The sequence below is a fragment of the Coturnix japonica genome, chromosome 3 (genome assembly GCF_001577835.2).
Source record: "Coturnix japonica isolate 7356 chromosome 3, Coturnix japonica 2.1, whole genome shotgun sequence".
In the NCBI taxonomy this organism is placed as follows: domain Eukaryota; kingdom Metazoa; phylum Chordata; class Aves; order Galliformes; family Phasianidae; genus Coturnix; species Coturnix japonica.
Window position 1 is genome coordinate 19,642,256 of NC_029518.1, and position 21,047 is coordinate 19,663,302.

The 21,047-nt window shown below is 44.5% G+C and overlaps 1 protein-coding gene across 4 annotated transcripts; it reads right to left on the reverse strand.

Annotated features, from left to right (window-relative positions):
* Nucleotides 1-121: 121 nt before the first annotated feature.
* Nucleotides 122-20,451, reverse strand: TRAF5 (TNF receptor associated factor 5). Of its 4 annotated transcripts, none has more exons than XM_015857378.2 (14): nucleotides 20,296-20,451; nucleotides 19,312-19,412; nucleotides 18,413-18,669; nucleotides 10,341-10,490; nucleotides 9,601-9,820; nucleotides 8,114-8,171; nucleotides 7,306-7,407; nucleotides 6,655-6,819; nucleotides 6,270-6,347; nucleotides 5,829-5,903; nucleotides 5,472-5,564; nucleotides 4,682-4,822; nucleotides 4,027-4,195; nucleotides 122-3,534 (listed from the first exon to the last, which is right to left on the reverse strand). In XM_015857378.2, exons 5-14 carry the CDS (start codon nucleotides 9,813-9,815, stop codon nucleotides 2,957-2,959), a joined length of 1,674 nt encoding a protein of 557 aa, XP_015712864.1. In that variant the 5' UTR covers nucleotides 9,816-9,820; nucleotides 10,341-10,490; nucleotides 18,413-18,669; nucleotides 19,312-19,412; nucleotides 20,296-20,451; the 3' UTR covers nucleotides 122-2,956. The 4 variants fall into 4 exon arrangements, with proteins under 4 accessions (XP_015712864.1, XP_015712859.1, XP_015712860.1 ...); XM_015857373.2 differs by having other exon boundaries at nucleotides 9,601-9,825; nucleotides 20,296-20,450; XM_015857374.2 differs by lacking the exon at nucleotides 19,312-19,412 and having other exon boundaries at nucleotides 9,601-9,825; nucleotides 20,296-20,450.
* Between the last annotated feature and the right edge of the window lie 596 nt (nucleotides 20,452-21,047).

The following is a 21,047-nucleotide window of genomic DNA, read 5'->3' on the forward strand; positions in this document are numbered from 1 at the left end:
CCATGCCTTCACTGGGGGCCCGGCTCCAGGGCTGCTGGAAACGAGCAGTCGGCTTTTGTCTTGTTTGAGGGAGCCGGCAGCACGCTGAGCACCGCCCATACGCCGACGTGATGCACAGCTGTTTGGAAAGGTGGTAACGTTATTTATTCCAACCCTGCTTTTGCGTATACACTTATAACGTTTGGCTAGAAAAATGCCCGCGTTGTAGTAAGAGATGTTCAAACAGTTACAAACGGTCGGTGACTACATAAAAGCACACCGTGTGCTGATGTAGAACACGCTTTTGGTTGCTTATCCGGTACATTATTGAAAGGTTTTTTGGTATCTATCATGCAACAACGCAACCCTTCCCCAGTGCTCATGCTAGACAGCGATTGGGAATGAGATGAAATTTAAAACGCAGCTCACAAGTAGTAAAAATCGCTGAAAATCTTGACACAAAACTATTGTAACAAAAGAAACCAGTTCAAATAAGATGGCGCTAGAAAAGAAGTAGTTTTCGCAGTATATTCATTATAAAACAGGCAGTGCTCCAACGGGGACGTTTCTGTCGCCCAGGGTGAGTCATTTGTGCTTCAGAATCTTGAAAGGAATGCTGATGGCAACAAGGTGAAGCCAACACAGGCACAGCCCGCCCAAAGCTGAGCACGCTTCCAGCACTGTCCCAGCCGCACACTAACACACACCCACACCACTACGCCATCACCAACTCAACAACTAGAAATGGAGTTCCAATAATACTTAGCTCTTCTCATGCTCAAAACTCTTCACAAACATTTAAATAGTCCTAACACTTCCACAAGTATTATTATCCCCATTTTATACTTGGGGTATGGAGGCAGAGAGGTCTGTTATTCATCTGGATACAGAGCGAGTCCTTTCCATCCTACTTCAGTTCTCCAGGGTCTTTAGCCTTTCATTTTACACTTCACACACAGGACAGTCCAAGGCCCTGCAGCTGACACCACTTGGTTATACCTTTGAAAGTATCAGTCAATATGAAGTCCACAGCAGCGGCTCAGAATCCATATCCCACAGTATCTTTCAAACAAGCTTCCTCTTTCTGTAACAAAAAGCATTCAGGACACAAGGCCCACTTCCCTCCACTACATGGAGTGTAAAGTCAGTCACGGTGGTGATACAAAAGAACAAAATCGGACCTTCATCATCTCTCTGGTCACTATGAAAACCTTTATGTGCCCATCAGATGCAGATGTGGTACAACACAAAGGACTTCGGATGGAAAACTTCCAGGTGTGCTACCTTACTGTGATGTACAGATCACTAAGGCTTCTCCCCCACTCCACCTCCAAATCTGAAAGTATTTGTCTGATTTACATTCTAGAAACTGCATGGAAAAGTAAATGCCTATAGCAGTGAGCTCCCAGATATACAATATTGGTATTTTGCCTTCATCTTAGTGTCAATCACCAAATCATATTGTATCATTCTGCACAGAAGTGTCGATTTCCATCCTGCCATGTTTGCCATCTTGAATTTTCTACCTTATACCTTAATGGGTCTGTGCCCCATTTTGGCTTTTATCCTGCCTTGTTTACTCTTACTCTAAATCCAGCTTGATTTCATGCCATCCTTTTCAGAAGCTGCAGCTTTATTCTGCCAATGGGCTGCAGGAGCAGTGGATAAAATCTTGCTGTTTCACTACCTGATCTGTAGGAGATGAGACACAAAAATTCTGTCACTTCTAATAACAAAATGATGGAGTGTGCAAAATTACTTCCATCCTCCAAGCACCCGAAAGACTTTTAAAAGGCACTGTGTGTTCTTTGCTTCTTGTTGCTTGGTGCCTGATCTTGGCGTTCTTAGTGTGTCTCCAATAAAATGCCATTGTTCCCTTGCAATATGGAGAGAACTTAGGATAAAAGTGAAGATCTTCCTAAGTATTTAATAGTTAGCAGTAATTGCTCAGCAGCTCTCACTCCTTATAACAAATGCTCAAGCTGCACTACTCGTGAATCCTGGGTTCCAATAGGAACTTCATTTCCTTGTCTATTTCCCCCTTCATTCCCCAAATTCCAAATTTCTAGGGAGAACAGTGCATGTTATCCGAGGTGTTTCCCAAACAAATAACCAGGGCTCTTCCTGCCACTTGTAGAGCTGGTAGGCCAAAGGAATGCACCTGGAAGGGCAAACAGAAGAATTTTGTCCCCTTTCTTCCAAAAGGAAGAGCTGGCAGTTGAGTATCTTATGGCCATATCCTGAGAGGTGAGAAAGTCATGTGGCTACTTTTGACCTCAGGTGGGGACTGTGGATGTTGATCACCAGTGGAAATCAGTCCCAAGGCACTAGGCAGGAATGAAAAAGATGTTACCGCAGCCGTTTTGTGACCTTCTGTACAGCTGAAATATCAGGCTAGAAAAGTAAGAGGCATTGGTATCGTGCTCTGGAATTCCTGGTAAAAAATACTTTAACAAAAGAAAGTATGCAAGATCCCTGACAAGTGTCTGGCTGAACCCCTTTCTCACTGCTTCAAAAATCCAGGAGATTGAGGGCTTACGATACATTGATTTGAACGAGCTAATATTGAAATGGTTCCATTTCAGACAAGTGAAATGTGCATTGGTGTGAGTAGTGGAGCCCACAGGCCTGCCTGGGCTTCCAACAGCTCATAGGAGGATTTTCATCCTAAGTCACTAGTCCTGTGATGTAAGCCAAGCATTCACACCCAGCCCTTACTGAGCCAAGTCAAAGCACTGGATTGAATGCATGTTCACATCAGACTGGTCTCACAGCTGCCTTGAAGCTGCAGGCTTGAAAAAAAATGGTTAAAAAACAAAGGCTGATATTTTGGCAATTCATTATCTGCCACATGGTCCAAAAGCCTTGAAACACATCAGTAGCTGGCTGGTGGAGTTCGCTATTGCATGGCTAGTGGTCACCAAGAAGGCATTTCATAAAAATTAAAGCAGTCACACTGATTGGATACTTTTTTTCTTCACAATTCCTCCAGATCAGTTAAATCCACAACTACTTTCAGAAACAGAGTGTCATCTCTCACATAGGTATTCTTTGTGTTCTCCAGAACCGTGTGTGGCACAAAGCGTGGACAACCAGAGGCAATATTCATTTCTCCATCGGGTCTTTTGAAACTGCTGCTATTGGGGTCAGCTCTAAAGACTTCCACAATGTGATTTTTTTTCCCAGTTTGGTCCAAAAGCATAAGTGTAACTTTCTGCTTGAAGGGCCATGGCAACAGTGAGTCAAACTCGCCTCTCATGACAACAAAGTAGAGTGAGACATGCGTTCCCTTGCCTGAGCCATCCCCATTCAGGTAGGCTCGGGCACACAGCCTGTACCCACAGCGGCTGGTGTAGAAGGGCTGGCTGAAGATGGAGAGGACGCGACCTTCCACTGCTTCTTTTTTCTTCATCTTATAGTCTGTGATTTTCCAAATTAACTTCCCGTTGTAGCACGTGCCTTCCAAAAGCTTAAACCGCTCTTCGTTTTTATTGAGCTGTGCTTTGTGAATATTGATCTGGAGATCATGTTTGCTGGACTGACTTTCCAAAACAGCTGGGAAAAAGTAAAATAAAACCATCAGACATTGGATACAAAGAGCAGCCAAACTTGAGCTGACAATATGTAAGAACAGTACTGAGTACAGACTGTTAGCTATAGCTGTTAACCTTTTTTTCTTCCAACTCTAATTGCAGCAGGTAGTTGAATAAGGAAAAACGCTAACTGCAAGCCAGATCTAGTGTCTGACTAGGGACACGATGACTGCTACCACCACAGTGCCCCAGCCTCACAAAACGCAGCTCTCTGTCCCTTCTGTGACTCAGGAATTCAGAAGCTGGGCCCTCTGGTGGCACTGTGGAGTAGGGAAGATGGGACGATTTTTGTAGCATGTACTACCACAAGTTGGTCATAGAAAGCCCAGAGAGGAGAACCATTTTTGGCTAAGAGTTGCAACTGACTCACTGCAGTACCAGAGCCTCTACTTTGCCACCACAACATCAGCAAAGATCCCAAACCCATGCAGAAAAGAAGGAAGTCCCAACATACCTAATCGCTGATCATATGTCTCCATAAGGGCAATCTTCTGTTTTACATTTTCAATTGTGTCAAACAGAGGTCTCAAGTCTAATTTACTTTGTTGCTGGTTTGCCATCTGTATTAGCTGTTTCACCTGCGATTCCAGTCGTGCAGACTTATCCAGATGACTGGCAAGAGCCTTCCAGTCAGTGCCATAGGAAGAAAGTGGGAAAAGGAGACAAGAACATTTACAAAATCAGCCACTTCATTGGAAATAAAGATGTCTTTAGCACGTGAGCAATACTAACTACACAGTGCAATCAGAAGTACTCTGCTGCCTTATGTATGTGTCCAAATCATCTATTTTTTGGCATTTACCAGCTGAAAAGCCATCCCTCAATTCACATCAGTGCATGCTGCTTTATTTCATCCAACTGATGATTCAAACTCACACCTTCCTATTTTCCATGGGGGTTTGGCCATAAGGATTTATACAGTACTTTTTGCCTCGATTATATATCTAAATTTCTTTATTGGTTACAAAACAATATTGTAATTGTAAACAAGAAGAGCTTGGGAAGTGTCTGGGAGACAGTATTTGTTATTGTCTTGCTGTTGATGATGTTGTGGTTTAAACTGCAAGAATGCCACTGGCCAAAAAGGTAAAAAGCAATGTGCCACTCACCTGTGTGCTTACCATCAAATTGCTGTTTTTACCAAACAGTTGTGTAAACTGCCTGAATTCTTTCTCACACTTTTTAACAGCCTCTGCTAGCTGCTGGATTTTAATCTCTTTACATTCCAGGCTCTTGTACAGGTCCGATATCTACAGGTGGAAAAATACAGAGTAAAAGCTCCGTGCATAACCAAAATGCACAGGTATTAAATTAAAACATGTTATGGTACAGGAGAAAGTAGAAAAGTTTATGGCATAAAACCTCTAACTTAGCTGGATAATTCAAAAATCAGGGATATGCGCTGTCAAATACTGACATCCCTGCAGCTTAAGTCTGACTTGTTATTGCCCAGCTTGCAAAGTGAGATTTTTATAAGCCAGTGTTAAGTTGGAAGTAGGCAGGAAGCTCTGCACTGCTCTGTGCCACCTCTGCAGAGGGGACAACTTCAGCAGCCCAAGGCTCCTTTTCAATGCAGTCTGGCTGGCCCCTGAAATCTTCAAATGCACCATCCACAAACTTAGCATCAGTTGTAAGAAGTCAAAAGCAAGTGATGTAAGTGATGGCAACAAGGCTCCCATTGTGCTTGATGGGGAATACACATGTCTGAGCACAGACAAATTTCCAGCTAACTGCCTGACTTCACTAGAAGAGCATATTCTGACTTCTGAGGTAAGCAAGGACAATAAAAACAGTCTTTTTAGAATGCAGCTGAGCTGTAACACACAGCAAATTCAAAATCTCTTATAATCTTCCAAGCTGCCAAGGACTGTTGAAGAGCGTCCATTAAATACAACTTACTTGTTCCTCCAATCTAGAATTCTTGTCTAAAATCTGCAGCATGTGTTCCCGCAGGGCACTATTTTCATGTTCAGCAAGTTTCCCTCTTTTCACCTTAGTGAAGCAAAAAGGGAGTAAAAGAATAAAACAATCAGACATGCAGATTTTTGAAGCTGGTGGGTAAAAAATTTATTGATGTCAAGACTTTAAAACATCCCCTCTGTGCACTGAAAGTGAGGGAACGACAGTCCTGGTTATCTGCTGTAGCATCTTATTAGAAATGTTTGTAAGAGAACTAAAAATGGTTGTCTTAATTAACTACTCTGATTGGTCTGGGAGACAAATTCCTTGTATAAGCAATTATGTATAAAACATTACCTTTATAAGACAGCCATACTGTTTATATGGGCAGTCCACTTCAGTCTCAGGACACACAGTGTGATGCTTTTCAATCTGCATATATTAACAAAGAAACTTGCAATGAAATAAAGATTGAGTAACTTGTTGTACTGGTAAAATCTAAGTACCTGCATAGGAGGTGAATAGAAGCCAATGTCATGATTGCATAAAGAGGAAGGTGAATATTCAGAGTCAACAAGCAAGACAAGTATCTTCCCATACTGCAATACTAGTGCTTTGCAGTGACCAAACACCTCACTTGTCAGATGGGACATATGTCACATTTAGGACCAACCAAAGAAAATACTTAGAGTGATGAAGTTTTATTGGTGTGAGCCAATGAATTCTGTGATGTGAGTTTCAGTTCTCAGAGAAGCGTGCAAATTGCTGAACTGCTGCATATGAAATCAATCCTCATACCTCCTTTTTCAGAATGATCTGTGAACAGTTTTGGAGACAAGGCATGGGATAATCAGGACAGTCATTTTCCTCATGATTCTGGGGAAGAAAAACAAGGCAATAGTTTGCATTTTTGTAAAGCAGTATACCTCAATATTATTAATTTGGCATGCAAAAAGTAATCATAAACATACACACAGAAGCCCCACATCATGTTTTTAAGAGAGCAAAAGTAACTGGTATTAGTTAAAGCATGCTCATTTTCATTAAGCTTTCTCCTTCAGCTACTCAGCCAAGTTTTGTTTCATGAGTGGTGAAACTCCACTGCAATGCTGGAAATGTTTCACTCAGCAATATTAAGAGGCAAACGTATGGATGGATTGCAGGCAACGTGTTATAATCTTACCTTTATGTTCATTAACACCACATACTTATTACAGTACTGACAAATTTCTTCTCGAAATTTACAGTGCTGACTCAAATGATCTTTCAGATCTTTCCGAAGGATCTGATCACAGCATCCATCATTAGTGCATTGCACACTTTCAAACAAACACTGCTGAAGATGTTCCTGCAATGCATAAAAGCAAATTAAACCCCAGTCTGACACACAGCTGTCATGGCTCTTGGCTTTCACTGGCCTCAGGCTCTGCTGAGCAGCAAGTCTTGGGTCTCTCTCCCCAGTTCCACATCACCCTGCACAGACTTCTGATGCGAATTATCCTTGCTGTCTTTATAACACTTAAATTCCCATATCATTGTTTTCTCGCTATCATTTAGAAAACCTACACTACAGACCTCTTCAACTTGCAAAATGACAGATGTATTCACAACAATATAAAGCAAAGGGTTCTTATCAAACAAATAAGGCACAGCTGGTATAAGCTTACGGCCATGACATAGTATTTGTTACCCGGTGTATAAATAAGTCACAGACTATGTACCCAAGCCACGTTGCTACAGTGACAAAAGTCTGAAGACAGCCACTGAAATTTAGCTCGTGAGACTCAAAGTTCACATGAAAATCAAAGGCTTAAATGTGATTGAGCCAACTAACCTGATACCGCCCCAGAATTATTTTGGAATTGCAGTCAGGGAAGTTTTTGCAGAACACGTACAAGTTGAGAACTTCTCTTTTGCAACAGTTGTCTTTGAACACCTGTAAAGGAATGGAATGGCAACGATGCTCAGACACACTGGTTTTAGACTCAGAGAAACAGCTGTGTAAGCAGAAGCAAGTGAGCATCCTGAGCAAACTTCCAGTCTTATTCAGGGATCTTCCTACACAGAGCATTATACAGCTGCTCTGTGCTGACCTACAGACATAAGATTTCCACAGGGCAGCAGACAGTGAGTGAAAAACAGAATCACAAAGATGGTCTGATTACAATTTTGTCTGAGGAGCAGAAGAGGGAGGAGACATTGCATTTCACTGGGAAATTCATTTGGCGGGATCAAGTAGGCAGCATACTTTAAAGCCTTGGCACACAAATAACAACAGATGAACCCATTACTAAAATCAGGTGGACTGCAAAATAAGCAGCATGAACTTGCTTTATAGGTAAAATAACCTATAAAAATCCACCATGAAAATATTGAAAGACGTGAGAAGATTTAGAACTCTGTGAAACTGTTTGACAGTTTGCTGGAAATACAGAGGACTAAACTGAAATAACTTTAGAATGCGAAGTATAAACAAAAGCTTTAGCTGTACATCCAGATATTTTTTTCTTTACTTTCAATCAGCATCTCTTTGTAAGACAAAAACTGCTTCACCTCTGGGGATGAAAAGACTCAGATCCGCCTTGTACTCAGCTGTCCTGCTTTTTTTCATGCAGGTGGTTACTGCGTGCACAGCCACTTACCTCGTGCATTTTTATTGTTTCTTCGTCGACAGGACAGGTGGGTACTGCATTCAGTCCTCTAGATTAAAAGGAGAGTTGTGTTAACCCACAGAAGACTTGATTTACTTTTCAAGATTGGGCTGTGCTAGAATACAGCTGGCATGGATGATGGAGCAGTGACTTTCAATTTGTAGTCACCAAAATTGTAGGGGACAGCTGTATCAGCTGAACATTCAGAATTCCATGGACCCTGATGGTATCTCCCCAGGGCGCCGAGGTGGGCGTTGTAGGTGAATTCCTCTCAACAATCTAATTAAGGTCGTGGGGGTATGGAGAGGCTCCTGTTGTCTGGAAGCTGCACAGTATTATACCCAGCTGCAAATAGGGCTGGAGGAAAAGACCTGGGAAACTATAGAACTGTTGGCCTAACCTGGAAAAGCTGTGGAGAAGATTGTCCTGGGGGATATGGAAAGGCATTTAGAGAACAAAGCTGTTATCAGGCAGTTAGTATGGGTTCATCAAAAGAAAGCCCAGCCTGGATAATTTGAGGGCACAGATTCTTGTTCCATCTTAAATTTCCTACATTTTAGTCACTCGTAATTTAAGCTGGAGACGGTTTAATAAGTTAAATCTTATCTGCTTTTCCTATGTCAAAGTGATATTTTCCTTGATGTGAATCAACAAAACCTCATACCTAGAACTTATGTAATAATAAAGTGTGGCAGGAACGTGGCTTGTCTACATCCCATTCACCTGGGGTACCATAAGAATCAAAAAGCACTTTGAAAAGGCTTTGATCCAGCAGCTACACAGCCACAGTCTGCTTAGAGATCTGGGAGGTTATTAAGCTGCAACAATGAACTTATAACAGAAAGCACAGTTTGTCCTATAACTGATAGTAAGATGCCTTTTAAATTAAAGGGGATCTTGTCACTCTCTGGCCATCTGCTTCTTACAAATGTTGTATCTGAAAAAATATCCTTGTGTGCATTAAGCCGAACCTCTGTTTAGTACAAGCAGTGTGTTCCTTGTTAGGACAATAAAGAAAGACCTAATGGTCTCTGTATTAGAAGAAATCCTGTGATAAAAGATGAGAAAATGCATATTGAGGCAGTTGTGCAAAGGGAGGCAACCCAGAGGGGGAAAAGTGACAACTATAAAATGTCTAAAATTCATAACAAGTAAAAGCAACATCTATCTACACAATCCAGCATCTCTGCTGTTGTCCTGGCCAGATTCCTACCCACATGCACTCAGAACATTTGATAGGTCTGCAGGGTAAGCTTATTTACATCTGCAGGTGAATCCCAAGCAAATGGGTGGCAGCACCATTCTGTTCTCACTGTAGTCTTGGGTAATACTAACATCAGTTCAAAAACTCCACTAAAAGTAAAGAAACTATATGGAACCAATTGAAACTAGCCTTAATTGAGCCACTGGTACCAGTAACATGAAATATTAAAAATATATATATAATACTGTAGATACAGTAAGGAGTTTGTACTAACCGCAAAGTGAGAATGCACTGCTGGCAAAACCGGTGCCCACATCCTGTCTGGTGGGGATTGTGAAGGACTAAGTGGCAATAGGCACATTTGTAACGATCTTCTAAGGTTTCCACAAACTTGTAGTGAATGTCGGGTTCGAAGTCCAGAGAAACAGCATTAGCAGAGTTCTGGCGCATAAAGATGCCCGAGACACCAGTGAGCTCCTCACAGGCCATGGAAACTGTGCTGGGAAATCAGACATGGGAAGAATCTTGTTAAATGCTCACCATCAGCCACCTCACCTCTGCTATAGCCTACGGCAGGCTGCCATCTGTCTGAGGGTTTCAGTTTGCAGAAGGGTCCAACAAATTTCAGAGGGAAACATGTCATCAACTGTGGAAGTACAACAGAATGCTCAGAGGACCCCAAGATGATGCTTACATGACAAGCGCTAAAACACACATTGGAAGGAATATCAGGATTTGAGAACTACTCTCCAGAACAGGGAATTTTTTCCTCAATTTTCTTGCAGCAATTGTTAGTCTAAAAAAAACCACCAAAATTTGAAGCAGGCACATGTGGGGAAAGCAAAGGCCAAGTGCTGACCCTAAGGTCTGCCAGGAAAGTCTGTGCTTAACGTGGAACCCTCCCACACAGTATCACAAATTCACTGCACTGGCGCAAACAAGATAGCTTTGTGGTTCAGGGCCAGGAGTACGCACGTACACACACAAAAAAAAGCAAGAGTAAAGGGACTTTACCTTCAGTTTAGGTGTTAAAAGACCCAAAGCCTCTTATCTTGTCATCCTTCTTTTTCCAGATGATCATTCATTTATAGCAGTGGACTATAATCTCATTTTTTCCAAAATTATACTTAATTATATGTCAGTTCCTGACTATATTAACCTTGTCTGCAGGGGAAAAAAAAAAAAAAAGGAAGACTGCAATCAGAAACATGCCATAAGTTTTTTGTTCAACCTATAAAAGCTCAGACACAGCAGATGAATGCAACATTAGTTTTCTAATAGGAAAAAAACAGCAACGCCTGTTTCCATCTCTAACAGTCACAAGCCTTGGGATTTGCCACGGGTCCCCACAATCTTACAGTACTTTTGTGCAAGTAGCCCAAGACCTCAAGCTGCTCAGCTATTTCTTGTAGCTTTGCATTCAGAAGACATTTATACCTACAGCACAGCTCACCTGCCACAACCATGTTTTCTTAAATAAAAGAACGTAACACAAGTGTTTGATCTCCTGGTCCATACCTCATTACTGACAGCACAAAACCACAACTCACTGTGGAGGTACTACTCAGTTTCACAGCAGTATTTGAGTGTGCTGTTTCCCCTCTGGGTGCATCACCCTCCCTGCCAGTCACCTGAGTCACTTTTGCTGGCAGTGGCACCTCGCTAGGACCTGACTCAGCTCCTGTAAGGTCACTGAGGGTGTCTGCTGTGGAGGCATGGCTGGCACATCACCACAACAACCCCGCAGATGGCACCGAGCAGCACTGATACATGGCATATGCCATTCAACTGAGGGCTGTTAGCCACCGTTTAGTGGTGAAGTTGGCACAGCACAGAGCTTGAAAGGTCATGGAGAAACTGGGGCTCAGAAAGCAAATTTCTCTACTACTCAAAATCCTGGGTTGGACAAGGAAATCCTGCAGGTCAGAGGGAGCAGATGACTTGCAAGCAAGCCAAAACACATGATCAGTAGGAGCCAGTCTGCTCATTGTGGACCTCAGACACATCTACCAGCCTGCAGGACTGGACACGAGGATTGTCAGACGCTGATTGCATTGCCTGACCCTTTCTCCTTGGGTAACAGGGTGCTCCCCAAGGAGCACAATTGCTCTGGTGCTCCTCAAAGAACAATTTTATTTCCCTCATTCCCACATGGGATGCCAGGAGGCAGCCTGAGGGGTTACTAGCAGCACAGCTTCCATCACAGGTGAGCAGTGGCCACCTTGACCTGTGCTGCCCCTACCAGGCTTAGCGGCTTTCTGCCATTTCCTGGTGCAGCCCTTCAGCTGTAGGTCAGCTCTTCCCACAGGTTTGGGACCGAGGTGCTGGGGGTAACACAAAAAAGAGGCACTTCACTTTGCCACACACTGAAGCTGGAGTGGAGTCTGCTTGAATCAACGTGGTTTGGTGTGGGACAAGCCCCAAGAAACCAGAGGTCATGGCTGGGTGACAGACCCACTGGTGGCCAATGCTTAGCGTGAGGTGACGTATTTCCACTACAGTCACAGCCGCCCCAGGCTGGCTGCAGGAGCCCTTCAGTCCCTCCTGGCCTCCACTGCCCACGCCCATGCATTCTGAGTTGACATCAGTGGGAAACCATGAGGGGAAAAAATGCTTTTTGTGCTCACCCTCCTGCTGCTGGTTGACTGCATCAACTTCCTGCTTACGCCAGGGCCCAGCCCACGCCAGCGCCGAGGTGTGCTTTCACTTCTGCCTGCTCCCAGCTGCCAAAAACGTGAGGGCATCCTCTATTAGGTGAGAGACGAGTGTTCCTATCTTGTGTGTGAATGGCAGAGCTGAACAGAACTCTGACTGCACCTAGAGAAGCAGCTGGAGTCACCAGTAGCTAAGCCTATGTAGTACAGAGAGCTACCCAAGAGTGGGAGCTCAATGTCAGCATAGCACAAATAGCTCACAGCTGGGTTCCCACCTTGCTTTGCATCCCTGCCCATACCTACTCCAGCAGCAGAATGCTTCTGAGATAACATTTTTATCTAACAGTTGAATGCAGATGCATATCTCACTAGCAATAACACCGTGAAGAAACTTCATACCATAAACAGTTTCTTTATCTAGCTTTAACTACCACCACATCAGATGAAGCCCAACCATTTCTTACTATCTTACTGCTCAGAAGTGGGGTAAGACACAAGCAGAACCTAAGAAGACAAATCAACACGAGCCTGACTTGCTGTCATACAGCAATTATGACCATGTGCAACAATGATGCTGAACTAATGTGGACAGATTAACTTTTTAGCCATGAACCGACTGCACACAGAGAAAAACACTTGCATTATGTGTTAGTTCTTTTTTAAGACAGTATGTTTTTCCTCTTTTCTCTCACATGAAGGTTCCCAAGAGAGGTTAATCACATTGCCAAGCGAGCTACAAGCACATGAGCCACTACAGCAAGCTGCAGCACCCAAACATCCAGGACAGCCAATGCAACACATGGGCACTGAACACCACCAAGTCTTTTAAACTGAGAAAGGTAAGTGTGAGCTACTGGACAAAAAAAGTGGGATGCTTGGTCCTGCTGTTTAGCAGATAGGGGACCTGCTACTGGCTGAGAGCATAGTTTCAGTTGGGTTCATTGTGTAAGGGAAGATAGTGCTCAGCTATGCTCCAGGGATGGGGTGCTGCTCACCATGATTACTTCTTTCTCTACCACAATTCCATGAAATATGTTTAATAGGGCATGAAAAAAAAAAGTTATATACTTGTATTCCTACACTCTAGTTCCAGTTCGGCTCTATTCCTTTGCCCCAAGGCAAAGGAACAGAGCTTAGAAGGCCTTAGAAGATGCCCCATCCCTCCCATTGAAGATTATCTACCTTACCAGAATGGGAAACCTGTTTAAGTCAGGATTTGGAAAGTTTTCTAGAAGTCAGGATACTTCAGAGGTCTAAGATCAGTTCACTTCTGTGGGAGCTGACTGACAAATACAGTGGAAAGGAACATGCCTTGCACTAAAAAGACCCTTTCCAAGCTGCCTTATAAACTAGGAAGATTAGCAGTCTCCATTAGTTTTGAAATAAAATAACCAAGTCATGTGATTTATCAGTAATATAAGGCTTCACTATGAAAACTGAATTTTGGGGACAGCAAGCATATGCTCCAGCTCTCAACATACACAGCTAAACAGTCTGCTAAAGGACTGTTGTAGATGTCTGCACATATTAAAATGCATACATATCGAAGATGCAGCAGATTATATTGAGTCATAGAGGAAAAAAGAAAAAGCAGGTGATGCTGCCTGAGTGGATCACTGCTGGATCATCACCACTCCTCCCAACCCAAGGGAGAGTTACAATACTTTGACTGCTGACAACTAAGTGTGTTAGCAAAGTCCCTGCAGAGGAGAAGGATCCTGGCTGCATTTCTTGAAGCCTCCCAGCCCTGAGGTTACAGAGAAGGATCCAGCAGACTCACCACTGAGATACACAGGGCTTCACTCAGTAGCAAATCAATGCCCAAGAGCTGGTCTGCTTGCTTAAAAATCACAGTGCAGTGACCAACTGGCATCCCAGAGAAAGTGCTTCTAACTGCAGCAGTTTCAGAACTTCCTCTGAGGCCCCACAGAGCCTGTTGCTGCAGAGGGCAGCAGAATCCAATTAGATTTTGTTTGCATGGAGACTATATTACCCAATTCAAACTCCAGCATTACCTTATTCCACAAGCTTACAGTAAACAGTAAAACTTTACTACACACTTTACTACTACACTCACGCAGCTAGTAAAGTGTATCTGGTGCTGAATAGCTTCAATTTTATGACCAGTTTTGCTTATATGCTACATCTGCTGTTTTCCCTGGATTTCCTAATCGTGAATTAATTAATTTTGTATTATCAGTAAAACTCTCTATGTCTAACCAACACAATATTAAGTTACGTAATATGGACTTCTGTCTTAAAATAATTGTGTTCACAGCTGGAACTTCATTTTCTTCCTAACGCTACTGAGAGGCCACACACAAGAGTCATTAAAAAAGAAGAACCAACTAATGAAGCTACTTTATAATCTAGTCATTTGAAAAACACACACACATGAAAAAAAAAACACAACAAAAAGTCAAAAGAAACCCCCCACACTCCAGAAATCCCACATTTTCTGAATAGCTATGCTTCAAGTTAGTAAATACTGATGGTCACAAGAAAACATTGTGCAGATCGTTCTCTATAAGACCACCCTGCCCCAGAACCAAACAGTTCTTTCATTTGTCACTCAGTTCTACCTGTATCAGTACATAGATGATTTACCACCATCCTGATCCCCCTTCAGCACTCCATGCACTTGCAGAGCTCTCTGTTTGCAGCCCCATGCTGCTGTCAGCTTAGCAGGGGAGCTCAGCTCCAGACAGCTTTCAGGCTCTGAAGCCCTCTACCACAACCACGTGGCACTCACACACCTGCACAGCTGCTTACAGATGACAATTCTAACAGCATTAGATTTCTGCCATCATTACTGAGACATGTTTTAGTAGAACTGTACCTGAAATCTGTAGCCGATCCTCAGCGAGGAGAGAATGAGAGAGCGAGCGTGCACGAGTGTGAGCTTTGTGGTTAAAACAACAGTACGAGCATTTTAAATCAGCAAGGGAGTGGAAATCCCCTGGTGTAGCGTTGAAAAGATCACGTCTAAAAATGTTTCAAAAGCGTTAGGACAGGAGCAAGCCATCTAAAAGCATTTTCCCTTGCAGCTTTGATATTCTGATTGCAGGATTTGCTCTTTGGAGCAACATAATGTTACCAAGAACATTTTGCACAGGTTTAGTTCAGGGTGCAGAGTCTTCATATTGATAACATCACTTTCACGGGAGCACTTAGTGGCATGTCTAAAGGGAAAACAAATGGTCAGGAGCAAGCACAGGAGGCTGGAAGGAAACCCAAGGCACAGGGTTGCCAGATCCATCCCTACAGGAGTCTGTGTGGGCACAGGCAGGTCTGCTCACTGCAGGAAGCTGAGGGACTGCTCATGGAGGAAACGGCACCGTTGAGCCACAGCTATCACAGGAACTCACACTGAAGGCTGCATGGACATCTTACATTTAAAACAGAACTTTCCAACTGTTATGAAAACAGATGTTTGTATTTGGATTTGTGATAACCAAAGCCGCCATACACTCTGTTTATTTCAGAGCCTGAAGTTAATTGCTTATGCAAGACTCCTAGCAGCCTCCATCCCTGCAGTCCCTGTGGATGCTGACATTGTTTCCCTGGATCAATACACGCTTCTCTTCCTACAGTGCCAAAGTCTCCATCTCTAATCCCACTCCTTCCTTCTTCTGCTCTGCTCCCTCCCTCACTTCCTGGTCTCTTCTTCCTTTATTCTGTATGTTATCAAAGAAAGCGGTCAGCTTGAGTACTGGTCAGCTTGTTAAACAAGTTAAACCAGTTAAACAAGCCCCTAATTAAACCAAGTAATAACAATTTCCCTTCCTCCTCTCAAAGTAAGGCATCTTGTTTTCTAGATACTCAATAATTTGCAGTACTCCTGTTATTAAAAATAGAAGTATTCGAAAAAAAAAAAAAAGCTTCTCTTCTGTCTTGCAGCAAATGCCACACGTTCTCTTTAGCTTTTTCCCTGTAATTAAGCCTGCTCACAGAGCATTTCTAATCTTGTTCAATCTCAGTCTCTGCTCCCAGGAGGATTTTAGACTCCTGCATGCTTTCCTGAACCATCCCTAAAGCCCAGGAACAGACAAGTCATCACTGAAGCTGGTACAGTGCTGGCAGAGAAAGGCGTCTATTTGAAGGCATGCTTCTTCTTTATGGGATCAATTAAACTGGTCCAAGTTGCATTTCTAGACACAGCCTAAGATCAATTCTGTGGCTAAACCTTATAGAACAGAAAATACTCTTTTGTCCTTGCAATGAATTCACATCCTTAGGATACACCTTGATCAAGCACAATGCATAATGTCTGCAGATTGACAATGGATGAGCGAAATAACCGCAACATGGGTTCCCCTTAATACCATCAGTTCTGGAGGCAGCACTCATCCAGCCAATGCCATGAGGCAGCACTGCAGAGAGTGCAGTGTCTGTGAGCACAACTCCAGGAAGCGCCATCTGCTTCTGGGAAGCTTCGGGGAAAACCCCAAATGGAGAAGTTGAGTAGGAGAAGGATCTTCATTTTAAACAATCTCACTCAGCAGATGAGTAGAAAGCAATAGGCCAGGGTTGTTGTTGTTCTTGGGCACCCCTCCATTCCCTGCAGTACTTAGTGCAGTGCTGAAGACCCTGGCAGGAGGAACTAGCAAGGAGCATTAGCAAGCTTAAAGTGTGCACAGTGGGACAATGGAAGAGAAAAGACAGACAGGAACAGCATTTAAGGAAAGAAACAGACACACAAGAACCACATAAAGAAACAAAAGGTACTGAAATATGTAACAAAAAAGCATGGAGAACAAAACAATCAACTACGCTTTCTTTCTTGAGGTGTACTGGAACCAAAGTGAAGTCTTCACATTTCCTAACAAACAGTACAGACCACACGTTGCAGGACTAGGTCCAAGGGGTTACTTCTCCTTCCCAACCCCATGGGCACAAACTATCCAGGACATCAATTGGTTTGACTTTAGTTGATGTGTCCATTGATACCTATTCAAGGCGCAAGACAGTTTAATTTTCAATGCACTCAACTGATCTTAATGAATGATTTAATCAGCACAGATTAATATACCTCTCAATATACCTATGGTTATCCATCTGCTTTACTAGGATAAGCTCAAGTTCTGCTAACTTCACCATGACACAGGTTTTGGCAGGCCACCTATTTCTTCTCAGACACTCAGTATTTCCAGGGGTTAGAAATGCCCTTCAGCTCAACTGCAGGAATTCACGAGCTCATTGGATTGCGCTTAGATGCACGTATGTGTCTGATGACATATGGACACATTTTCTGGCCTATGATGAGGTAATTGCTATGTCAGAAACAACTGGTATCAGTGACTTCATGACATTGCTGCTGGGAAAGTGATGACAGTGAAGATTATCATCACTGTCTTCTCTTAAAAATGAGAAAGGGGAACAGACACATTCTTAAGAAGTCCTGATGAGATCAAGCATGACACAATGGAGATTTACAGGGCTACAGAAAGGTGGCAGGGCTTTCACAGGGCCCAATATCAGGAAAGACGTCATGTAAGAAGGATGCCAACACACCCAGGGTGACACCCAGCCATCCCCCTGCTGTTGGCACTGGTTTTAGCCTTATTGCTCCCAGCAGTGAACAACATCACTGGGCTTATAGCCTTCAAGGTGTGTCTCAGGCATTACCAAGACTGATGTTGGTAATTCCTCTGAGAAGAGCTGCCATGGCATGAGGTTTAGTGTCAGTGACAAAGAAACAGACAAGGTTTGTTGTTGTTTTTTTTCATTACGGATAGCACCCAATAGTCTTGCTGGATACATTCAATTGAATATGTGATCTGATGACCATTTATACCTGCTGTCTCGAGGACAACATTAAGAACTGATACCTGAGATTTTGCTTCCATATTCAGTAAGGGCCACACTCCAGTTTCAAGTGCATGGATTCGTTGTTGGTTTAGGGCAGAAACTCTGCACCCAAGACCGACACATGGCCTCTGAGCAGAGGTGAAAAGCCATACAACTGATAAATGATGAGATCTCATGCATCTCATAGTGACCACTTCAGGCAACACTGCTCTGCAGATTGTTCCTCTCATTGAGGTTTGTTTAGCTTTATGTAATGGCTTATGTTACTGTCTTTATGTAATAACAGCTACTCAGTATTATCTTCTTCAAAATAAGGACACAGCAGCATCCTTGCTCTTATAGAACCCCATTTGAAAATGCTGATATACTGCAAATATAAACTCTCTTTAAGAGTTCCCCACACAAATGCACTTAGCTACAAAGCACTGTGTGCAGTCCCATATAAAAACCACTGCACTTTGGGGTGCTGGGAGTTTCTCACACACTTATTTGTTGTAAAACTGAGATGTAGAGGCTAGGGAAATGTTTGCTGCATTTTTTTTTTTAAATTAATAATATCACAGAATCACAGAGTTACCACTTCACAGAATCACATAGAATGCATGACTCAAGTTTCCTTACCTTCCTGAGCTGCTACACACCAGGGTACAGAGGTTCGCCTCTTTCCTGGGCTGAGGGAAGGAGGTGGAACAACTGCATGTACAACCCAAAGAGCGCAGATAACGGAGGGACTCACAGTGTGAACATCAACTCTCCGTGGTCACAAGCCAAAAAACTTGAGCAGGACCAGAAAATAAAATGTTCTTCTGCAAATCAAGGCACAGACCCAGGGGGACACAGGACATGTCAGCACGTTGCTCCTGGCAGGCTACTAAACACTGGAGAATAGAATGCAAGATGACAGAAAATAACATTGCAGCAATCACCAGCACTTTCAAGATCAAGAGCCCAACAAATGTTTTAATTCATACAGACTGTGGAGGACCAGAAAGAGAAACGCTCTCTCCACAGCCTACTATTAATTGAGAATAAATAGCATCTACCTATGTGTAAACAAAAGGCTGGAAAAAGAATCAAGAAAGATACAGGTTAATTTAATTTAATTGGAATTGGATGGGCTTTGAAGTCCCTTCCAACCCAAAGCATTCTGTGATTTTTCAACCTGACCCATAGCTCTCCACTTTGAAGGCCTTGCAGAACTGTGCTCCTGTCTTTAATACAGTGTTTAGCAAGTATATGGGTAAAATAAAGAGCTGCGTGGCTTCTGCTCTTTGCATTCATTGGAAACTCATTTTATCAAAGTTTCCAATAAGAGCTTTCCAGTTTGAAAACCTTTCCCCCTCTGGATGACACTTCTCATTCTCTCCAGACTCTCTCATTACTGCTTCAGTGCATCTTCCCACCACCCCTGCAGTGTCTATGAGAGCCACAAGCTTTCTTTTCTTCCTTCCTGTCTTTATTTATCTCTTGGCAGCTAACACCTTTAGCCAAAGCTTCCTGCCAGCTGCTCACAAGCTCACCAGGCTGCTGCAGGCTGTCTTCCCAGCTCTCTATTCCAGCATCCGTGCTGGGGATCATAGAATTGCTGGAGTTGGAAGGTACCCTTGAAGGTCCAGCTTCCCTGCAATGAACAGGAATGCTTACAACTCTATGAGATGCTCAGAGCCCCTCCAGCCCAATCTTTAGCATCTCTAGGGTTAGGGCATCTACTTCTTCTCTGGGCAACCTGCTCCAGTGCCTCACCACCCTGATTGTGAGACTTCTTTATATCCAGTCTAAGGAAGCGGATCACCTTCTGCACAGTCCCTCCTACCCACATCCAATACAGCCAGCCCAGACTACGTGCGGGCCCATTACCCTCATCCCTCTTCCTTGGGCTTGAAGAATTAAACCTGCACAGTTTCATCAGCTGTTTCATATCTCCATATGATGCAGCATGTCTAGTGTGCTTGTGCACTTGTCCAGGCCCTCACCATCTGCCTGCTTTCCAAACACTCCTTTTAAAATGCAGGTGGTACTTAACTCAGCCATCCAGCACCCACAGATGATATTTCCTAGCCACAGCTACGACCACATCACCTCTCTGCCCATCCCTCCACTCGCTCATTACACCAGAACCGCACAGCATCGTTAGGGTTGGCAAAGACCACTAGAACCATCCGGTCCATCCCCCAACCCATCCCCCACCGCCGTGTCCCTCAGTGCCACATTGTCTCGAGCACCTCGATGCACGGTGACTCCACCGCCTCCCCGGGCATCCCTGACCTCCTTCTCTCGCTCCACGCACCCGAACCCACCTCTCCCACCGCCCATCCCCTCCAGCGCTGTAGCGGGGCTGCTTTCACGTCGGACCGCTCCGTGCCGGCCACACCCGTCACCCCACGCTCCCACCGCAGGGCAGCCCGCCCCCATCAGCGGCACGGGGAGCAGCGGCCCCCCCGCCCCGCGCCTCCCGGCCCCGCTCCCCGCGGCACCTGCCGTCCCGTCCCGCCTCCCCGCCGCACCTGAGCCGGAGCTCGCTGCCCGCCGTGCCGGGGCGATGGAAGGAGGTGCGGGGCGCGGCTCAGAGCCGGGGGAAGCGCGGGCGGGGAGGCGCAAGCGCCGCCGCTTTCGGTTTCATGGCAACCCCGGGGCGGGGAGAGCCCGAGGCGGAGGGGGATGCGGGGCGGCCCGGGGCGGCGTAGCGCTGCTGCGGATGGAGAGGGGGGCGGGACGGTGGGGGATGGCGCGTGGAGTCAGCTCCTCCTCCTCCTCCTCCTGCCGAAATGAAGCGTGTGGCTGTGATTATTTACAGGAATGCCCCGGTTGCTCGGGGTTCCTCTTGTCTGGGAAGTTCCCGGGAGCACCGCTCGGAACAACAGGCGTTACGTTCCTGTGAGTAAACGCGTATGGCGGTGAAGGAACAGATCCTTTGGAGGTGGGATGGGATGGCGCTCCTCATCTCCATCCGACCGACTGGCGTGTCGGCGCCGCTTCCCGGTAGCGCAGGGTGCGCCCAGCGGGCACCGAGCAGCGGGTCGGACCGAACTGCGGCTCCTGCAGGGCGAAGCAGCAGGGCGTGAGGAAATGGATCATCTCGGGGTTGTGTGCGTGTTAGCTGAAACGAGCCTTGTGCACCAGCAGCAGCAGGGCTAAAATAGCAAGAAAACAGCAAGGCTGCCCGGATATTGTGGTGTACAAAACTACACGTAAGCGGGTTTTTTAAGAAGTTTTACTTCAGTATCTATTTTAGCGTGTCTGTTATACAGGGGGCCGG